Source organism: Anneissia japonica, unplaced genomic scaffold (assembly GCF_011630105.1).
Source record: "Anneissia japonica isolate Jap-2015-1 unplaced genomic scaffold, ASM1163010v1 scaffold287709_len1912824_cov184, whole genome shotgun sequence".
Classification (NCBI taxonomy): Eukaryota; Metazoa; Echinodermata; class Crinoidea; order Comatulida; family Comatulidae; genus Anneissia; species Anneissia japonica.
In genome coordinates, this window is record NW_022751466.1 from 192,857 (window position 1) to 212,504 (window position 19,648).

General features: G+C 34.6%; 1 protein-coding gene across 14 annotated transcripts in view; it reads left to right on the plus strand.

Annotated features, from left to right (window-relative positions):
- Positions 1–19,648, plus strand: part of LOC117121671 (piezo-type mechanosensitive ion channel component 2-like) — a 61,895-nt gene that overhangs the window by 36,888 nt on the left and 5,359 nt on the right. For 11 of the 14 annotated variants that reach the window (XM_033266944.1, XM_033266932.1, XM_033266930.1 and 8 more), the window contains 22 exons: positions 318–487; positions 864–1,017; positions 1,580–1,669; positions 1,923–1,999; positions 5,144–5,322; positions 5,607–5,691; positions 6,089–6,163; positions 6,513–6,644; positions 7,224–7,396; positions 7,680–7,777; positions 10,904–10,966; positions 11,443–11,478; positions 13,290–13,554; positions 14,107–14,286; positions 14,827–14,950; positions 15,460–15,532; positions 15,980–16,118; positions 16,452–16,666; positions 17,002–17,160; positions 17,754–17,901; positions 18,000–18,185; positions 18,623–18,721. In XM_033266944.1, the coding sequence (XP_033122835.1) occupies positions 318–487; positions 864–1,017; positions 1,580–1,669; positions 1,923–1,999; positions 5,144–5,322; positions 5,607–5,691; positions 6,089–6,163; positions 6,513–6,644; positions 7,224–7,396; positions 7,680–7,777; positions 10,904–10,966; positions 11,443–11,478; positions 13,290–13,554; positions 14,107–14,286; positions 14,827–14,950; positions 15,460–15,532; positions 15,980–16,118; positions 16,452–16,666; positions 17,002–17,160; positions 17,754–17,901; positions 18,000–18,185; positions 18,623–18,721 (2,920 nt within the window). The remainder of the gene's footprint in view (positions 1–317; positions 488–863; positions 1,018–1,579; positions 1,670–1,922; positions 2,000–5,143; positions 5,323–5,606; positions 5,692–6,088; positions 6,164–6,512; positions 6,645–7,223; positions 7,397–7,679; positions 7,778–10,903; positions 10,967–11,442; positions 11,479–13,289; positions 13,555–14,106; positions 14,287–14,826; positions 14,951–15,459; positions 15,533–15,979; positions 16,119–16,451; positions 16,667–17,001; positions 17,161–17,753; positions 17,902–17,999; positions 18,186–18,622; positions 18,722–19,648) is intronic. The other 3 variants (XM_033266934.1, XM_033266937.1, XM_033266940.1) reach the window with 3 other exon arrangements.

Genomic DNA, 19,648 nt, shown 5'->3' on the forward strand with positions numbered 1-19,648 from the left:
CATATACATATACATACACACTGAGTACTAAATACTCAGTACGTTCCCAAATACTTTCAGGGTAAAAAATTTGTGTTTGACGTCCTTGTTGTGTTTAGCAGTTAAATGCTCTAATATCTGGGAATCAAACCCATGACCTCTAGAGACCTAGCCTGATGCTATAAGAACTAGACCACCAAGCTTGTGCTTAGTAGTTGGTGTTGAATTTGAAAATAGGTTAGCGTTCATCCAGGTATTCTTTCATGCACTACCTACCTCACCTTTGATTTGAATTTTTTTTAAACCATGAACATGTTTTTTTTATACTGCCCTCAAAGATGGAATCTTGTTATTTTGTACAACCTATGCGTTGTCATCATGAAAGTGGGCCTGCAGATTCTAACCTGTGCTTACCTCAACCGAGTGCTAGAAGACGGCAACTGTCTGTGTGCCCTGATCCAACTCCTCGGCGTCGTCTGCTTGCAAAAGGGTTATGAAACACCTACAGGTAAGACCTCATTTGTGTTGTCTGCTTAAAAGAATGATTATTTAACACCAATATTTGTGACCACTACTTGTTTGGAAGTGACCAATATATTAGTTGTAATTAGTTAGAATTTAAACACGTGGCACACTAGTAAGGCATTACACTTCCAATTGAATGATCTGTGTTCAAGTCTTTTGCTGGTCACTTTTTGTATACAAGGACTTCACTCACACCTAGTGTACATTCTCTTTGTTTTCTTGTCATCTCATGTGGTGGTTTGGAATGCTAGTGCCTGATTGCTATAGCTATTCCATATATTGTCCACAGGGCCAACTGCTCAACTCCCCAGCTAAAGGACAAGCCAATTAAAGTTATGTTTTCAATGTTCTCTCTACAGACTTGTGTACCTGTGAATTGCCGACTGATGAGAGTGGACTTAGCTGGGATGTTGTCTGTTTCTGTTTCCTCATCATCCAGAAAAGAATCTTCACAAGTTACTATTTCCAGTACATTGTCATTGACCTTCAGGAGGAGAAAAAGCTGGCATCCAAGTAAAGAAAAAAATAATTAACAAAAATACATACATCAATAAATCAAATAATTACTTGAAATAAATAAGAAAAGAGATTTAGAAGTTAATATTTTATTTATATTTAAATATGTATACACATCTTAATAATACGGTAAAGGTAATAGAATAAACCATACTCGTAGCGCCATTGTGCTGAATTGCGTATGGGCGTGGTTTGTGACTACTAGCCATCATAAAGAAGCACTTATAGTAGCTACAAGTTTACATTATTCCACAACAGGGGCTGAAATGAACCATAGCATTGGGGTAACCCAATGCTCTTCCAAAAAATGCAGTGGGTTCTTTAAAGTGCACACGAGCCAGATGTGTTCACTGGATTTCCACTTTAAGTCTTTGTCCGAGAAGAATTAGTTCTACCAACCAAACCTGGGTAACGAACAGCTCAAACCAGCGACGATTTTAAGTCTGGGGCTGTACTGTGCTTAGCCGCACCCCTGCCTTGGCGCTTAGCCACTCATCTCACCTACATATAATAAAATATAAAAGAATTCAAAAAATTAATTATATTTTGTTTGTTATAGGGGAGCAGAGCTGATCAATGATATCCTTGCAGCCAAAGTCCGCAATAATAAGAAAGTAGAGGCACAAATATTGGATAAAATTAAATCAAAGTAAGTCTTTTAAACAGTTTTTGGAAACAAATGCATGAGTGTGGTGTGTAATTACGTTACCATGTAGATGGGATATGGCGTTTGTATACTGACTCTTGTTTGTACTTCAGAGGTAGGTTAAACAGAGAAATTTTAGATTACCTTTTTTTTTTTTTTTTTGGCTTGAATGATGTCACTTTTAAATAAAACTGGTCATAATTTTTGTAACATTTTCAAGGTTATGCATGAACACAACAAACTCTTATTTACACAGGACAGAGAAAATACGAACTAAACAGAAGAAACTTCTGCTGCAAAAAGAATACCAGGAGCCTTTGGATCATGGAGAAGGTACTAAGAATGAATTAGTGTGTTGGACATTTTCTGGGGCGTTGCTATAAAACGGTCATAACTGGTAGTCGTAACTCCTCTCTTAAACGGTCTTACTAAAGTCACTCTGCTGAAGACCATTGCTATAAAACAGTCTTCGCTTAGGCCGCTTTGAGTATTGAAACGCAGACAAGTACTCGGTGGTAACATAAAATTGAGAGTGCTGTTACGCTTGCTCAAAATATGCATATTTATCAAAATGAACGTAAATAAACATAGATCTTTGACGATCTAGGCCGCCGATGTAATGCCATGATGAAAATGTTTTAAGCCTCCTCCGAGTAGGCTTTAAAAGACGGCTAACTGGTTAGGTCGCGGTAGCAATGGTCTAATAATCATAGACCAGTAGTGACATGACAATTAAAGCCGGCTAAGCCTTAAGACTGTCTAAAAACCGCTTATAGCAATCTGCCTCAGGAGTATTAGTCAAACTTTACAGCTGACCAATTGGGATGTCGAAAAGAATGTAGGCATGGCCCACAAACCCAAGTGTATCCCACTACATAGGCCCTATGTTTATGCCCGCTCCTCACATAGGCCATATACTGTATGTTTATGCCCACTCCTCACATAGGCCATATATGTTTATGTCCACTCCTGACATAGGCCATATATGTTTATGTCCACTCCTGACATAGGCCATATATGTTTATGTCCACTCCTGACATATGCCCTATGTTTATGTCCACTTCTGACATATGCCCTTTGTTTATGTCCACTCCTGACATAGGCCCTTAGTTTATGTCCACTCCTGACATAGGCCCTCTGATTAGACTTTTTGTTTTTTTTGTGATGGAATATCATGCTGCCAGTGAACTCCTTTTGTGAAGACATTAACAACATTATCCAAGGACCTGGGCTTAGCAGAACAGTCCGTTCACACAGGTCTCAAATTTGAAAGGATTTGCAAGTGAACCCCTTTTGTGAAGCCAGGCGCTCACTGTGTCATATGACAAATCCAACTCCACTCCCTGTGAGCGCGAGACGACACAACACCGTCTGCTGATTGCCAGTGGCAGTCTGAAAGGACCGTCGTCGTGTTGTGTTTTTTATAGAATCGCGTTGGCCGAATATTGCAGTATCACTTTCTTTTCATTTCATTTTATTCAAAATTCATTTATAGTATAAAAATTTCAAGGATAAAAAACACAATAAAGTAACTCAATAGTCAAACTTATTTCCATTGTGGTCCTTAAAAATTAATTAATTCCAGATATGACTTGGTGTTATTTTTCTTTTTTACAGTTACAAGTCAAATGTTAACAAGTCGACTTGGTTTGAGACACGTTTTTTTTTTTTTATTGCTTGTTGGGATATATATTAATCGCATGTTTATTAATGCTTAAATTAAATGGAGATTTATAAAATAAGTATAGTCAATAGGTTAATTTGTCATTTCATACATTCTCATGGTATATATTATTCAAACATTCAAATAGAAACAATACAAAGGTAAAAAATAATTGCCAAATATAACATTGTAGTAATAAGAACTAAATTATATTAGATTAACAAGCAAAAAACAACATTCACATAAAAAATACAAATACTTAAAATGCACAGGACAATATAAAAAACATTCATAAAGAGAAAAAATAAACACACAAAATTATTATCGTTATAAAAATTGTTATTCAAATCCTTTATTCAATTATTTATTTGATATTGCACAAAGAAAAAATATATAGAGAAAAAAATATGGCTTGCAATGAAATAAGTTAAAAAAGGGAAACATCCAAATGTGATCATTATTATTGTATCATTATTATTATTATGATTACTATCATTCATACTTACCTGTATATGGCAAAAATGCACTGGACAAAAAAAATATTCATTAAGAGAGAAATAAAAATACCATTATCATTATAAAAATTGTTATTTTAATCATTCATTAATTCAATTATTCATTCCGTTCAGGATTCTTTTATATTCATAAGCCCGACAAAATGACCCACTTGCTAGGTCTATTTCTGTAGTTGCATAACTAAGTATAATTTGTGAAAAGAAACATTCCCACAAATGGATTCCCATGGTACTCTTGAGGTAGACACTAGGTTTGTATTTTCTTGTTTATTTTATTTCCATTTTTATACATATTCTGATGTTTATAAAATACACAAGTAAATGGAAATATAGTAATATATAGTTTTAATTATAATTTATAAATACATACATGTTTTATTTATTTCACATTATTTATTCATAGAAAACCATCAATAAAAAAAGCGGTAGCAAGTCGTGGCCCGAACACCAAATTTAATGTGAGCCTTATATTTTCAGTAAAAGTTAATTCAGGCAATATAAACAGAAAATAATTATAAATATAAATATAAGAATCAAGGCAATATATACAATAATTAATATAAGAATTGAGACAATATATATAGTATTAATTGTAAATATAGGAATTGGGACAAAATATACATTAAAAAACCATTAAAATTGAATACAGCCATATAAAAAAGAAAAACAAAGAAAACAAATGATTGGCCAGGTGAATTCTATCCCCAGCAATCGCCATTGCCTTTTTAACCATATGGTCATGATAGAAACCTTTCCACAAACAAGTACTAAAAAATACGCTAAAATTATATTCAAATTAATTGTAATTTAAATTTCTAAAAACATTAAAGATCGCAAAAAAACTTAAATAATAACCATACTGAAAAAAATACAAAGGGTATTAGGTATAGTATAATCAAGCATTGTACAAAAGACAAAATAAATAAAAGTCTAAAACACACAAAAATACAGAACCCTTCTTGAACATTACTTTTCAAACATCATAAATAAACCACTAGTGCGTACATCGGCGTTCCGTACTGCAGCTGTTTATCTCGACCGATATGCACAACAATATGATGCGACCAAAATGAAAGCATGACCGAAATGATCTGTATTCATATTTTCCATGTTCAATAGTCATTGTCGGGTCCCAAATTAACCAAATTAAATCCAATGTGTACTCTTGTTTAAAGAAGAGTTAAGTAACAGATATTGTTTTTGAGTGGAATTATGAATGTATGTTTTGTTGTATCATTCCTTAAATATATGAATGCATGTTTTTGTTGTATCATTCCATTTTGTTTTTTCCGTTCACAGCTATCAGAGGAAATGCAGGCTACTACATGTTTGTGGACAGTGACAGTGAAGATGATTTCAGTGATTTCGAGGAAGAATCTGTACATGAATATGGCGAACCTGAAGAAGTAATACCCAGAAGTCAAATAAAAAGAAGACAATCTATCACTGATATGGATAGGAAACAATCAGCATGGCAAGTAAGTTAATAGTCTGACTGACTTGTAACAGTGTTGGTTATGGTAGCTTGATTGACAGCCCACAGTCAGTTAGAGACTTGCATCAAGAAAAGGTGTAGTGGGTTCCAATATGAAATGTATACCAAATGAGATATAATTATTGCTTAATTAATGCATTACATTTGGAAAATATTTAGTAGGTGGATGCTAAGCGCCATGATCGTCGCAAGACGACGCTATATAAGATAAGTGCCCGTTTATTATTATTCCTTCACAATATCTAATACATGATTTTGTACTTCCAGTTGGCTTTCCAGGCTTTCATGACAAGTCCGAAGACAGCTCTTGAAACTGATGAAGCCTTGTCCCCAACTTCTCCAGAAGGTCAAAGTATGTTTTTTCATTCACAATTATTTATTTTGGTTGCAATATACATGGTGTTGTATTAGATGATGCCTTTTTTATATAAAAAGGAAATTGTAGGCCTTTGTAAATTTTTAGGTAGCCTAACATAGCACTTGCTATTCCTGTAAGGTGGAAGGTATGTGGCTGGGTAGACCCCAATTTTCCCAATCCCAACCCCCAAAATGTTTCAATCAGTTTATTTATATTTTGGGTTGTATTGTATTTTGCTTGTTTTGTGTCTGTTTTCTGTATGGTAGGCATTTTTTAATATGTCATCTCAAGAAGTTTTCAACTTTTGTTACATTTTGAGTGTTTGATACCAAATATATATGAAAAAAAAATAATAATTAAGGGTTAATAATGTTGATGTATTTATTTTTAGGTCTTACGGTTATCGGAGAAGAACGCAAGGATGAAGCAGATGGCGTACAGCCTAGTACAAGCGGAGCAGCAGTGGGTAAGTATACAAAGTAGTTACTTGATAAAAATGTGATACTGTGTCTGTTTATGAGACTTCAGGAAGTGGGGTTGCTTTTTTGCCTCTAAAAAATGTATTTGACAAAGGAATTAAAATAGATAAAGCAAAAATGTTTATTTGACTGTCATTAGTAGGCCCATCATTTTGTTTTTGCTTTCCAATAATATTAACCCCACTGGATTAATATTAAAGAATAGTATAGATTCAGTGGATGATAAGGTGGTTGCTATTACAGCATGGCTAAAAAATTTAGTACTGGTTTCCAGTGGGAATTATTGTATCTTCCTATAACCTACTTACGATTTTTTTTTTTTTTTTTTTGACAAAGCTGATGTAACAGATGACCTTAAAGGTGAAGAAACTGATGTTGACCGTGGTGTTCCAGTGACTGTGGATGAAGCGTTAGTGGAGGTTGTGGATGATGTGTTAGACAAACTTATGGATGATGAAGACGAGGAGGGTAAGCCTTAGTTTAAATATTGTTGGTTGTAAATACAGTATTTAAGCATAGCTGAGCATTTGGTATTGTTCCTACTTCCTGTGCTTAAGACTCTAGTTCCAACCTAGCCAGTGCTTCTCAAATAACCCTCATAATGAGAGTTAGGCAGGTTAACCCTCATAATGAGAGTTAGGCAGGTTAAGGACAATGTTTGTATTCATATTGCTATTTCAAATTACAATATGGATCAATAAAGAATTATTCTTTCATTTACGAAATAGAAATGAAGCTATTGATTTTATAGACTGCTTCTGGTTTTGATCATTGCTTTTGCAACTTGTTGCTTAGGTATTGGCATGTGCTGTTTGGCATTTTTTTGTCAAGTTTTTCTGTTTTGGATCAAAATTAGCTTGTGGGTCAGCATACACAAGGACAATACTATATTGTAGTTTTGACAGTACACTACATTGATAATTGAAGCATTAATGTCGACCCTCACAAAAGTCCTCGAAAAAAGCCCTCACGGAGGTATCTCACTGTTACAGAAGTCCCCTCAGACCTGAGTAACATTGTTTTATTTCAGGAAACTTTTTTTTTCAGAATTTGGATGTTGGGACAAATTCTTGAACATCCTGCGGTTAGCATGGAGAATATTTCTGCGTCTGATAGATTCAGCTATAGCACGCTTGGATAAGTCCTCCGAGGAATACCGCTATGTTGCAAAGGAGTTAAAACGCATGTCAGCTGAGGGAAAACGACGAAGATCTGTAAAGGTCAGATTGGGTCAACACTCTATATAATTCATACATGAGAGTGAATGAATGTCAGAAAAGAAAAATGAATAGTCGATTAAAGGAATTATTAAAGGAATATTTGAATAAATAACTAAAGCAATTAACAAATAATTGAAAGAAATGAATAAATTATTAATAGACAAGTTGAGGAAGATTTTTTCTCTTCCAGCTAACAATAGGAATAATATCTTTATGCTAAAATATGTCACTATTGACCATATTGAAACTTAATAACAACAATCAATTACGTGTGTTTAAACAGAGGGCCAAGTTGAAGAATGCTACGGAGACAGATGGGGATGGTGTGTTAGAAGAGGAGGAGGAGGAGGAGGAGGAGCCAGCTGTTAGATCCGAACCTCGGTAAGATCTTCAAATCTGCTGCCTTTTATGTTATACTAGTTGATCCTAGTAGTATTTGTTTTCTAAAATATTTACCATATCAACATGAAATAATATCATACAAAACAGTAAAATTATAGATTGCCACTTAGAAGTTGTCGATAATTTTTATCATATCTACTAGTGTACAAAACATACTTTTTTCTGTGACTCCCCCCCCACCCCTTCCTCTAAAAGAGTACACAGTAAAATGTTGGTTTGTGTTATTTTGAAATCATCATTTTATCTTTTTCATAAAATAGTACAAATACCCAGACTTTCAACCATCTTCACCCCTAATCATATGTTTTGTACTCTTTTGAAAATTATGGTTGGCCTGGTTATATCCTGATAAAACTGTTTTTTACTGGTTTTTTTTTATGTATTTTCTAAGAAATGTATGAATGTATAAAGAATTGTATACACTTGAGGATTAGTAGTTCCACTATGGCATGTATTTGTTACCTATTGAAAACTCCTTCTGACCATTTTGCATTTTTCTTTCATTTTCAATGTTTCCTGTTCCACTTGTTGTTTCCAAAACTTGTAAGTTACAAGCAAAATTAATTTTTAAACAAAAATTGTGATGGATGTTGGTCACTGTATGTAGTCTGCTTACTTTTCCACCAGTAGTATATATCTTGTCTGAAAATATGCTCACAACCCTCTGCTCCTCATAGCTTGTGATTTTATTTTGTTTGAAACTCTCTCCCCCTATTTTATTTTTTGCACCTTATTTGATTTTGCATCCTTCTAAAGTTAAAATATTTTATTTTCACCTTCCTTTGTGAAAATGAATGTGTATATGTAAGCACCTGTTCGACAAGCTTTTCTGTACTAATTTCCCTTTTTCTTTTCAGTTGTCCTTTTTATGTTTTCCTATCTTTTTTTAAAATTTATCCTTGTTTGCACAATGAGCATGCCAATGCAGGGATCATTGCCTTTAAATATGAGGAGGGCGCCCTCTGTAGCATGAAATATTTCACAAGGCTATGGTTCATTTGGTAGTGATTGTTAAGGTGTTATCATACCTGCACATAGGTCTTTAAATAGTAAATTATATAGCACCTCTATTCATTCTGTATGATACTAACCATATACAGCAGCACATCAGATTTAACCAGAATATAATACTGTACAACCAACGACTTAACCTTGTTTTGCACAATCTGCCATTTACCAATGAGGTTTTCAAATAAAATACAAATACTTTTGCTTTTCCTGCTTTGAAGTTTGTTTTTAATTTTTATCAAGCCTGCGATCTTAATGAAATATCTAAAAATAAATATTAGTTTCCGCCTCACAATTTTAATAAATATGAAGCATTAGCAACCTGAGAACTAAACTGTTTACCTCACAAGATCACAGTCTTTACAACCATGCAATAAAATCTTAGCCAACACACACATCTGTCTCTTATACACATCTAGATGTGTATAAGAGACAGGAAAACAGTAAAATTATAGATTGCCACTTAGAAGTTGTCGATAATTTTTATCATATCTACTAGTGTACAAAACATACTTTTTTCTGTGACTCCCCCCCCACCCCTTCCTCTAAAAGAGCACACAGTATAATGTTGGTTTGTGTTATTTTGAAATCATCATTTTATCTTTTTCATAAAATAGTACAAATACCCAGACTTTCAACCATCTTCACCCCTAATCATATGTTTTGTACTCTTTTGAAAATTATGGTTGGCCTGGTTATATCCTGATAAAACTGTTTTTTACTGGTTTTTTTTTATGTATTTTCTAAGAAATGTATGAATGTATAAAGAATTGTATACACTTGAGGATTAGTAGTTCCACTATGGCATGTATTTGTTACCTATTGAAAACTCCTTCTGACCATTTTGCATTTTTATTTCATTTTCAATGTTTCCTGTTCCACTTGTTGTTTCCAAAACTTGTAAGTTACAAGCAAAATTAATTTTTAAACAAAAATTGTGATGGATGTTGGTCACTGCATGTAGTCTGCTTACTTTTCCACCAGTAGTATATATCTTGTCTGAAAATATGCTCACAACCCTCTGGATCTGCTCCTGATTCTAAGTTTCCTCATAGCTTGTGATTTTATTTTGTTTGAGACTCCCTCCGACTATTTTATTTTTTGCACCTTATTTGATTTTGCATCCTTCTAAAGTTAAAATATTTTATTTTCACCTTCCTTTGTGAAAATGAATGTGTATATGTAAGCACCTGTTTGACAAGCTTTTCCGTACTAATTTCCCTTTTTCTTTTCAGTTGTCCTTTTTATGTTTTCCTATCTTTTTTTTTTAATTCATCCTTGTTTGCACAATGAGCATGCCAATGCAGTTATCATTGCCTTAAAATATGAGGAGGGCGCCCTCTGTAGCATGAAATATTTCACAAGGCTATGGTTCATTTGGTAGTGATTGTTAAGGTGTTATCATACCTGCACATAGGTCTTTAAATAGTAAATTATATAGCACTTCTATTCATTCTGTATGATACTAACCATATACAGCAGCACATAAGATTTAACCAGAATATAATACTGTACAACCAACGACTTAAACTTGTTTTGCACAATCTGCCATTTACCAATGAGGTTTTCAAATAAAATACAAATACTTTTGCTTTTCCTGCTTTGAAGCTTGTTTTTAATTTTTATCAAGCCTGCAATCTTAATGAAATATCTAAAAATAAATATTAGTTTCCGCCTCACAATTTTAATAAATATGAAGCATTAGAAACCTGAGAACTAAACTGTTTACCTCACAAGATCACAGTCTTTACAACCATGCAATAAAATCTTAGCCAACACACACATCCCCTCCTGAGCATGCAAGAGAACACACACAGAGACAACATTCACACCCTCCCCCACACAAAATGACACATGCACAAACATGTATCTTGGCCAGAGCTAGGCATGCACAAACACTCATTGCTTGCTAGAATGGTTTAGAAGTATGCAAGATTGATTATGAAAGTAAAAAAAAAGAGTCAGCCAAAATTTAAAAAAACTATTGGATAAGAATTGTTAAGTATTGTGTTTTTGTAATTGCAAAATTAAAACATAAGAGACAGCCAGATGTTTTTGTATAAAGTTCTTTAAAGTCATCCATGATCTTTGTTATAGTGTTACAATCAGTGAGGATGTTACCGTGACAACTGTGGATGTTGCTTCTCCTGGAACCAAAAGGTTAGTTGGTACAAATTATTTTGTAAGCAATATGAATTATTTAGATATTTGTTTAGCATTATAATATTTTTTTTTTTAAATAACTAACTTACCTCTGAGAGATGGTTTATCTCTTGAAGGGGAGGGAAGATATGTGTATTGTAGATCTGACCTTTGCATATCATTCATTTACAAAAATAGTATATCATAGATCAATTCAAGCCATATTTGTATTTTTATGTTTAATATTTATTTATTAATAAAATATTAACACATTTTAATGATGTAGTAATTACAGTATTTTATGTCTGAAACTCATGCATTTCATTTAAAAATGGGATTATTTTAGAACTATTTCATTGGAACAGAATTTCATCGAATTTGAACGTAGAACATAATTGTAAATACATTTTCATTATTTCATTAGAAATGAGATTTGTATAGTTGCATGCATGTCATTCCATGTTTTATATCATAATTTGATTTTGCCTCCCAAGTTTTGAACCTGCTCCTGATGGTCTTCTGATGTATCTGTAAGTGACCTTGATGCCAAGTGCCTTCTAAGGCTGTTGTGTTTTCTGTTCTGGTTTTGATAGCTAAATTGTTTGATGTGAATTGACTAGAGCTTTGAATATTAACAAATTGGGCACTAAAAACCTATCTAGTAGAAAACAAAAGTAGAATAAATTATTGAGCATCAGTGCACCATGCACAACCTCCTCTACCCCCTGGGGAGTAATCAGCACAACCTCCACTACACCCTAGGATTAATCCACACAATCCCTCTCTTTCTGTTGAGCAATCATAATCATGTAGCTAGATAAGCAACAAACTAACTTTATTCCAATTCATTTACACTCTTTGGTCTTTATATTAATACTTGTACCCTTATAAAATTCACATGAGACAAAATGGTTAGGGACACATTTTAGAGAATATTTCAGCAAGTCTCCTCGTCTGCATCATATCCATGTGAAAGTGCATACTTGTAACATTAACGAACGTCCAGGTTAATATCCATGAAGGAATAAAATAGCCAGCTAAGAGATATTTAACATGGATCTGTTCACTTGGCATTTAGCTTGTCTTTCACTGTGTCATTCCCTGTCTGCATATATCTAATGTAAGGAGCATTTCTCAAGTGTTTAAGTTCACGGATGTGAAGACGACATGATTTGGGTAGGACTACAGTATCTTGGGAGGTAATATTTATCATCTGTTCCTGTGTTATTTGGTCTTGTGTAATTTGGGTATTACTGTAATTTATAAAGCATCATATATTTCTATCTTGTAAGTGATGGGTGTACTCATATTTAATTGTGAAAAGGGGAAAAACTCTGATATATGTGGAAGTGACACTGGCTTTATCACCAATTTTCAGAATGTTTAAACAAGTTTAATCTAAATTTTATGTGTACTTAGTTGGTTTTCTTTGGTGTGAAACACACCATGAAAATCCCACGAAAGTCCAAACATTTTTAACAGTGGCGGTCTTTCTGACATTGAACTACACAGCAGAAGATAATCTCTGCTATTTTCAAAGGATTTACTGCATTCTTGAATTTGTACATATATACCATAATGCAGGATCAAAAGCTCACTATTTCTTCCAAAAGAATCCTCCAGTAGCAATTGCACCAGGGACCAGAGGATCTCCATGGTTCCGCACACCACAAATTTAGCTGACTTTAATAGTAGCATTATCATCCTGGTTTTAGTGGATATTTTTTCATTAGATGGTACACATGTTAGACTTTAGTTTTGAGATGTAAAATATATTCACTATCATTAATTAATTAGTGGTCTTTAATAGTAGCATTATCATCCTGGTTTTAGTGGATATTCTTTCATTAGATGGTACACATGTTAGACTTTAGTTTTGAGATGTAAAATATATTCACTATTATTTTAATTAGTGGTCTAAACTAGTTCATTAACATCTGGTTATTTCCATTTGGACCAGCATACCATATTCATTGCACTTGTACTACTGATCTTACTAATTACAAAAATGTTTAACTTTTATAATTTGTATCTTTCTAACATCAATATTATTATTACCTTTCTTGTTATTGTTATCTTTTTATTATCACTATTTTTATAACTATTACTGTTTAATTATTGTCTATCTTGAATTTATTATATTCAGTTTTGTTTAATATTATAATTACTATTTTCATTCTTTGGATAATAAGTGTTTGTGTTGGTTTTTTAGGCTATGAAGCTTTGTTACTACTAGCAAAACTAATAGAGTATTTTTGAATATTTACTGTCTACTTCATTCTCTCTTACTTTTCTTGTAATTGTTTCTGTAAATAAAACAGCATTTTTATTTACTTTTCAGTGGTGATTTTGAGGACAGTGTTGACACTGGTTCTAGTGATAAGTTTGAGAACAGCATGCCTAGGCCAATTCGACTGCTGAATTCTGTGGTCTACTGGGGTATAGCACACTCGGAGCTAATTTGCTATTTTGTCATCATTCTCAATCATCTTGTGTCAGCCAGCATTCTGTCACTGCCGCTACCAATCCTGGTCTTTTTGTGGGCAATGTTGACTGTCCCACGGCCAACCAAGAGGTTCTGGATAACAGTGATCACTTACACAGAGGTAAGTTTTGAGATTTGTACTTGCCATTTTTATTAATTAATTTAAAATATTGTACTTATTTTTTTCTTTGTAATAATGGGCTTTGATGTACAGCGCTTTGATCTTTTTTTGTAAAGGTGCTATATAAATGCTTTTTAATAATATTAATAATAATAATGAGAGGGGACTGACTAGAGCAAGTATCAAACACAAGCTTGTATTGTAAAATTTATTTAATGTCCTGTAATAGCAGATCCAAGAATTTGAAATAAATGGGGCCCAGAGGAGGGACTTACAGGTAGAAAGTCCAGATCACCTCAGCCTCACCATGGTTGTGCCAGCGGTACAAATGTTTGTGACCCTGGCACCACTGCATGACTCAAAATTGCACGCTTTAACTCAATTTTTTTCTTTTTTACCCAAAAAAAAAAGTTAATGCCCCAGGTTGCTGCCCCCTCCCAACTTAGAATTTACTACGTTCCTGTATCAGATTAGTTATCATCATGCAAAAAGTTAGTTATGTTGAATTGATTGAAATAATAAATTATATCTTAATTGTGGCATGTTTTTCAGATTGTCGTTATTTTGAAGTACATTTTCCAGTTCCAGTTCTACCCCTGGTACGATGACGTTACTAAGGAGGAGAACCCATTGTGGTGGCCTCGATTGATCGGCATTGAGAAGGAAGATCAATATGCCGTCTTTGATCTCATTGTACTGCTTGCTGTCTTCTTGCATCGATCTATTCTACGAGTTAGTACACACTTATTCTGCAAACAGTGCTTAAAAGTATATAACAGTACTTAAAAGTATAACGATGAAACAACAGATAAAAGAATTTGTTGCCAAACTAAAGTAGATGTAAATCAAATTTTAAATATCATTTTGTTACAGTATGTGTAGTTATCAGTTAAGAGTATAGACTTTTAAATTACAATGATACTCTACAAATTATTGAGGTTAGGTTGGGTCTATGAGTCAGTTGCTTCGCTGAAATTCAGGTTGCTTCAATGCACCGTCTTTCTGAAGAGACACTAGGGAGCTTTCCACTGAGAACATTAAGTTCTCCTCGTCGCTTGGATTCTAGGCTGCAAGTTGACCAAATCTGTGTTATGCAGAGAACATTTGATGGTCACCATAAGTGAATGCGTTCTAGCATTGCGTCATCGCGCAAATTAAAAGCTCCTTATTTAAGTTGTAGGTCAGACGGCAACGGTGGCAGGAAAGACAACGACAAAGACAATGGCGCGGTAATGACAGTTGCTATTAAGTTGTAATTTATTTTGTTTGCAGAGACATGGTTTATGGCAGGAAAGTAGGGTACTGCCGGATTTCCATGATGTTGAGTTAAACGAGTCACTAGAAGAGCAAAAAGAGGAAGAAGATGTAAAAGATGGTGGCCATCTCTCTGTTAAAGGTAGGCAGACTTTAGAGGGTGCACCTAATCACAATGTAAACAAACAAAATTTCACTACTGAATAGAATAGATGTTAGAGCTTGTTAGGTTGTTTAAATGGCCTGTAAAATGGCCTAGCAGTTAAGGCAGGGCGCTGCAACCTATATCCCCAATATCGGCATTGGTTCGAGCGGCCTATGGTTCTCGGATAAGGACTTTAAACCATAGGCCCAGTGTACACAATGTGCACTGTAAAGAACTTAATACTCTCTCGAGACAAGTAGGGAGTTATCCCGGTGTAGTGGTCCATTTCACAGCCCCAGTAACTTGGGGCTGAAGTTTTGAAATATATGAATTTGACCCTCAATCCAAGAAGAAGATTAATGGTTTTTTTTATAAAATAACTAAGTGTAACTGGTCAATGTCATTTACTATATCAAATGTGTATATTAATGTTTTTTTATTGGGTTTTAATAATAAGATCCCCATTTGTATTATAATTTAAATATATTTTATTATTAATATTATAGAAAAAGGTTCAGATGATGTAGATGATACAGGATCAGTGAAATCAGATGAATCAGAAGAAAAGAAAGAGACAAGGTTAGTATAGCTATATAGATGATAGTTAATGCACCACTTTCTCTGGGACATGTTGAGTACTTATAGTAAAGCGACACCAAGTAGGTATGCTTTTCATTGCATAAACTATGTTTTTTTTATGTGTACGGCTCTTTCCTCTTTTGGAAGGGCGCCTAATATATTCATAGCATATACTGTAATCTACTGAAGTATTTAAAGCAGATTTTTCACTTTTATTTAAATTTTTTAGGCTCTGTCTGGGTGTAATATGACATCAACATGCCCTTATATAGGTGTGGTATGTTATCATCATGCCCTTTCCAGATCTTGGTCCTGTGGTGGCAATAACTTTTTTTCCCCTCAGTCTACTGATTCTTTTTATCTAATTTAAACTTGCTTTTACCTACACACTGTGCTTGGTCGTTGTACATAATTTCATAGAAACTTCTGTTACTTATTGCCCATCAGTATATTTGATCCGTTCCGGCATTTCTACCAGAGGTTAATAGACCCGACCTACAGTTATGTGACAGACGTTTATGTGACAATGTTTGGTTGCGATTTCATCAACTTCCTCATCACAACATTCTGTTCGTATGCATTCGGGGTAGGTTTCTTTTGTATATCTCTGTTTTGACTAGTAAAATGTGCTATGTAATTATTCAGTGATTGTCTGTGATATATTCTATTATTATTCTATTTATTATTATATAATATAAAAGAATCAATCTTTTCAAACTTACTTGCTTATTTCATGACGATATTTCGCATCCAATCCAGGACGCATCTTAAGGCCAACTGTTTTCCAGTTGAAAAGATTTTTTTTTTGTATTATATTATATATATCCTGGGTGAATAATAATATTCACAAGCATATCTATTTGTTATTTTATTATTATTATCTTTGAATCTTCAATGGTTTTTCTTTTGTATCCCTCAGGAAGAGCAAGCTCAGACTGACGTGACGGAGTACATACTGAATAATCAGATACCGATGTCGTTTGTGTTGCTGCTCCTCATCCAATTCATTCTGATTCTAGTTGATCGTGCCATCTACTTGAAGAAGAACGTCACTGCTAAATTCATCTTCTTGATAGTTTTAGTGATAGCGATCCACGGCTGGTTGTTCTTTCTTCTACCTTGGATGTCAAACAAGTTAGTAGCAAACTAATTCTTTTTTTCATGGTGAAATAACTCTTCAGCCCCAGCCCAGCCAAGCCTAGCCTAGCCTAACCTAGCCAAGCCTAGCCTAGCCTAGCCTGGCTAGCCCAGCCCAGCCTAGCCTGTGTTCCAGCTTAATTTGTTCTACAGCATAGTGGCCCTTGCATTCTGCACTGTGTCACCATTGTCGTCATCATCTTTGTTAATATTTTGCTCTTAGAAAGCTGTTGAGCTGGTGATATTGTACATTCTGAAATTACTAGCACCAGTCTTTCTTTTATCTTTTTTGTGTTTCATACATTTACATTTAACCATATATTTTTTCACAGGCAATTTGTTGACAATACTCCAGCTCAGATCTTCTACTTCTTTAAGTGTTTATACTTTGGGTTGTCTGCATACCAGATTCGCTGTGGTTACCCTACAAGAATATTAGGCAACTTCTTAACTAAGAGTTACAATTATGTTAGTCTTTTCCTATTCTATGGGTAAGTTTATCATTATTATTTATTATTTTAATGTTATTACTGATATTTTTATTGATATTCAAACAATATGTTTGCCCTACCTGACGTGTTATCGTACTGAATGCTCAGTACGATCCCAAATGCTTGCGAAAAAAAGTCTTGATTGGTTGATTCCCAAATAGCTAGCCTAATGTCTCAACCACTTCTTAACCACCGAGCTTGCTATTATTAGTATTGCTTATTATTGGTATTGTTATTGCTGTTGTTATTTGTATCGTTATTTGTATTTTTTTTAAATTTTTAATGGAATACAAACGATTTCATATTATTATGCAAAGTAGGTGTTTCAATTCCTTGCTGTGCATTTTGCTTGTGTCCTTAAGCAAGGCACATTATCTACATTGCTTCTCCACCCAGGAAGATGGGTACCTGGTAGGGTTAAAATGCCAATTGTGCTGATTAGCTGCTGCAACCTTATTGACTATTCCTCGGGGAGCTGAGTTGATGTTCCATGGGTGTTTAATCCAATGACCGGCACATGGAGGTCCCATCATATTGCACTATATAAGTTTACCATTATTATTGTTATTTGAAGTGTCTGTTTTTGTTTACAGTTGGCAGTTGATTCCTTTCTTGATGGAGATTAGGATCGTGATGGACTGGATGTTCACACCAACGACACTGTCTCTCACACACTGGGTTGAATGCGAAGACATCTTTGCTGATTGCTTCATCACAAAATGCTGGAGAAAAATGGAAAAGGTTTGTATATTTGCTACCATTTAATCAAAGCTTTTTAAAGAAAGTTTTTTATGTAAATATCTGTTGTGTTTCTTATCTTATATCTGTGTCTTTTCTAGAAATATCCAGCTGCTAGGGGCGTGGCAAAGAGCTCTTTAGTAAAATATGGTGCTGGTGGCGTCATGCTGTCTGCACTTGTGCTCATCATCTGGTTCCCGCTTCTCTTCATATCATTTGTAAATACGTCCAGTATTCCAAACCCCCCAAGTATTGCCACGGTGCAGATACAGATTGCAGGCTATGAGGTAAGGCTGCTTAATGTTGTGTTGAATAACCAACATGTGAAACGATGTTATTTTGCATTTGCATTACAACCAGATATCTCCATTATCTAGCATATCTAGAATTATTCAAGTTCACCACCAAATATTAGAGAATGTGGCTGGGTGAATACACAAGACCATTTAACGTATCAAACCTTATAAGAACCATTCAACCAACACACCATAAGGAGTTGCCCTTGCAGCAACAGACTTGTCTTTTGTAAGATGTTCAATCGTAAATGTACAATCCAGCAAATTTTAATTCAAAACAATAAACCATCCATTCATTCATGCACCAACATTGTTAATAATTAATTTCTTTTTGTGTGTTGTTTGTGTGTGCCTATGCATTAGTCCATGTTGTTATAAATACCTTGTATGATGCAATAGATGGAATGAAATGTGTTTTCATGTTGCAGCCTCTGTTTGATATGAATAGCCAGGATCAAGCTATACATCAAATGACCAGTGACGAGTTTTCAGATTTGAGAGATGATCCTTTGTACAAGACCAGTCTTGTGAGTATGCTTAATAATAAGCAGACCATTTCTTCTAAATATAATCTGTAATCTGATACATTAGTTTTGTACTGTATTAGATTTCAGTGTAGTGTTCTTTGTAGCATCTTCCTTGTTTGAGTTTCAGGGCCAACATCATATTGTTCAATTCAATTCTTTATTCCACAAATGTCACAATATTAACATACTTTTTACATATTACTTTTTTCAAAATATGTGGAAAAGGGTATCTCACCACAAGCATTGCTTTACATGTGGGGGCCCTTCAAAGCTAAAGGCAGGTTCTTCTCTGAACGCAATCAAGCGAATTTCGCGTCAAAATGTGGCGCGCGCGGCTGAATCGAAGACGCGAATGGCGTTTCCAATGTGAACATGCAAACAAATTTGTAGTCGAACACGCGAACGCCAAATATTCTAACTTCGATGCGGTGCGAGCGGTTGTTGCAGAGGCTTCGCCTGCGAATTCACAAGAGTTGATCCAATACCAACTTTTTCGGATTCGCGAGCGAATTCGCGGCCAATGGACCAATCGCAAGGCTTAGATTCAATTTATGTCAAAGGTCAACAATAAAGTCACGACCATTGTCAAAACAATGTACAGATGTGCGAGCGATGACCGACGAGTCCGTTTCATGCAAACTCTGTGGAACAGTAGGCTACCCTAGTTTAGGTCTGTGAAAAGGAAGCAAAGAAAATATGTGACAATGCGTGGAAAAGGATTTGCAGTTGAGTTATCTCCTCTTTCTACCAGTATTAGGCCTGTCCAGCCTAGGCCTCTGATACCCTGCTACTACCTGAGACCTACAGTAGGGTAGGCTAGGCTACGCCTACTCTACCCTTAGGAGGCCTAGCTCTAGGCCTTGAATAAATATACTAAAAGAAACTATGTTTATATTCACTCTTTTGATTCATTATAGAGTTCTAGGA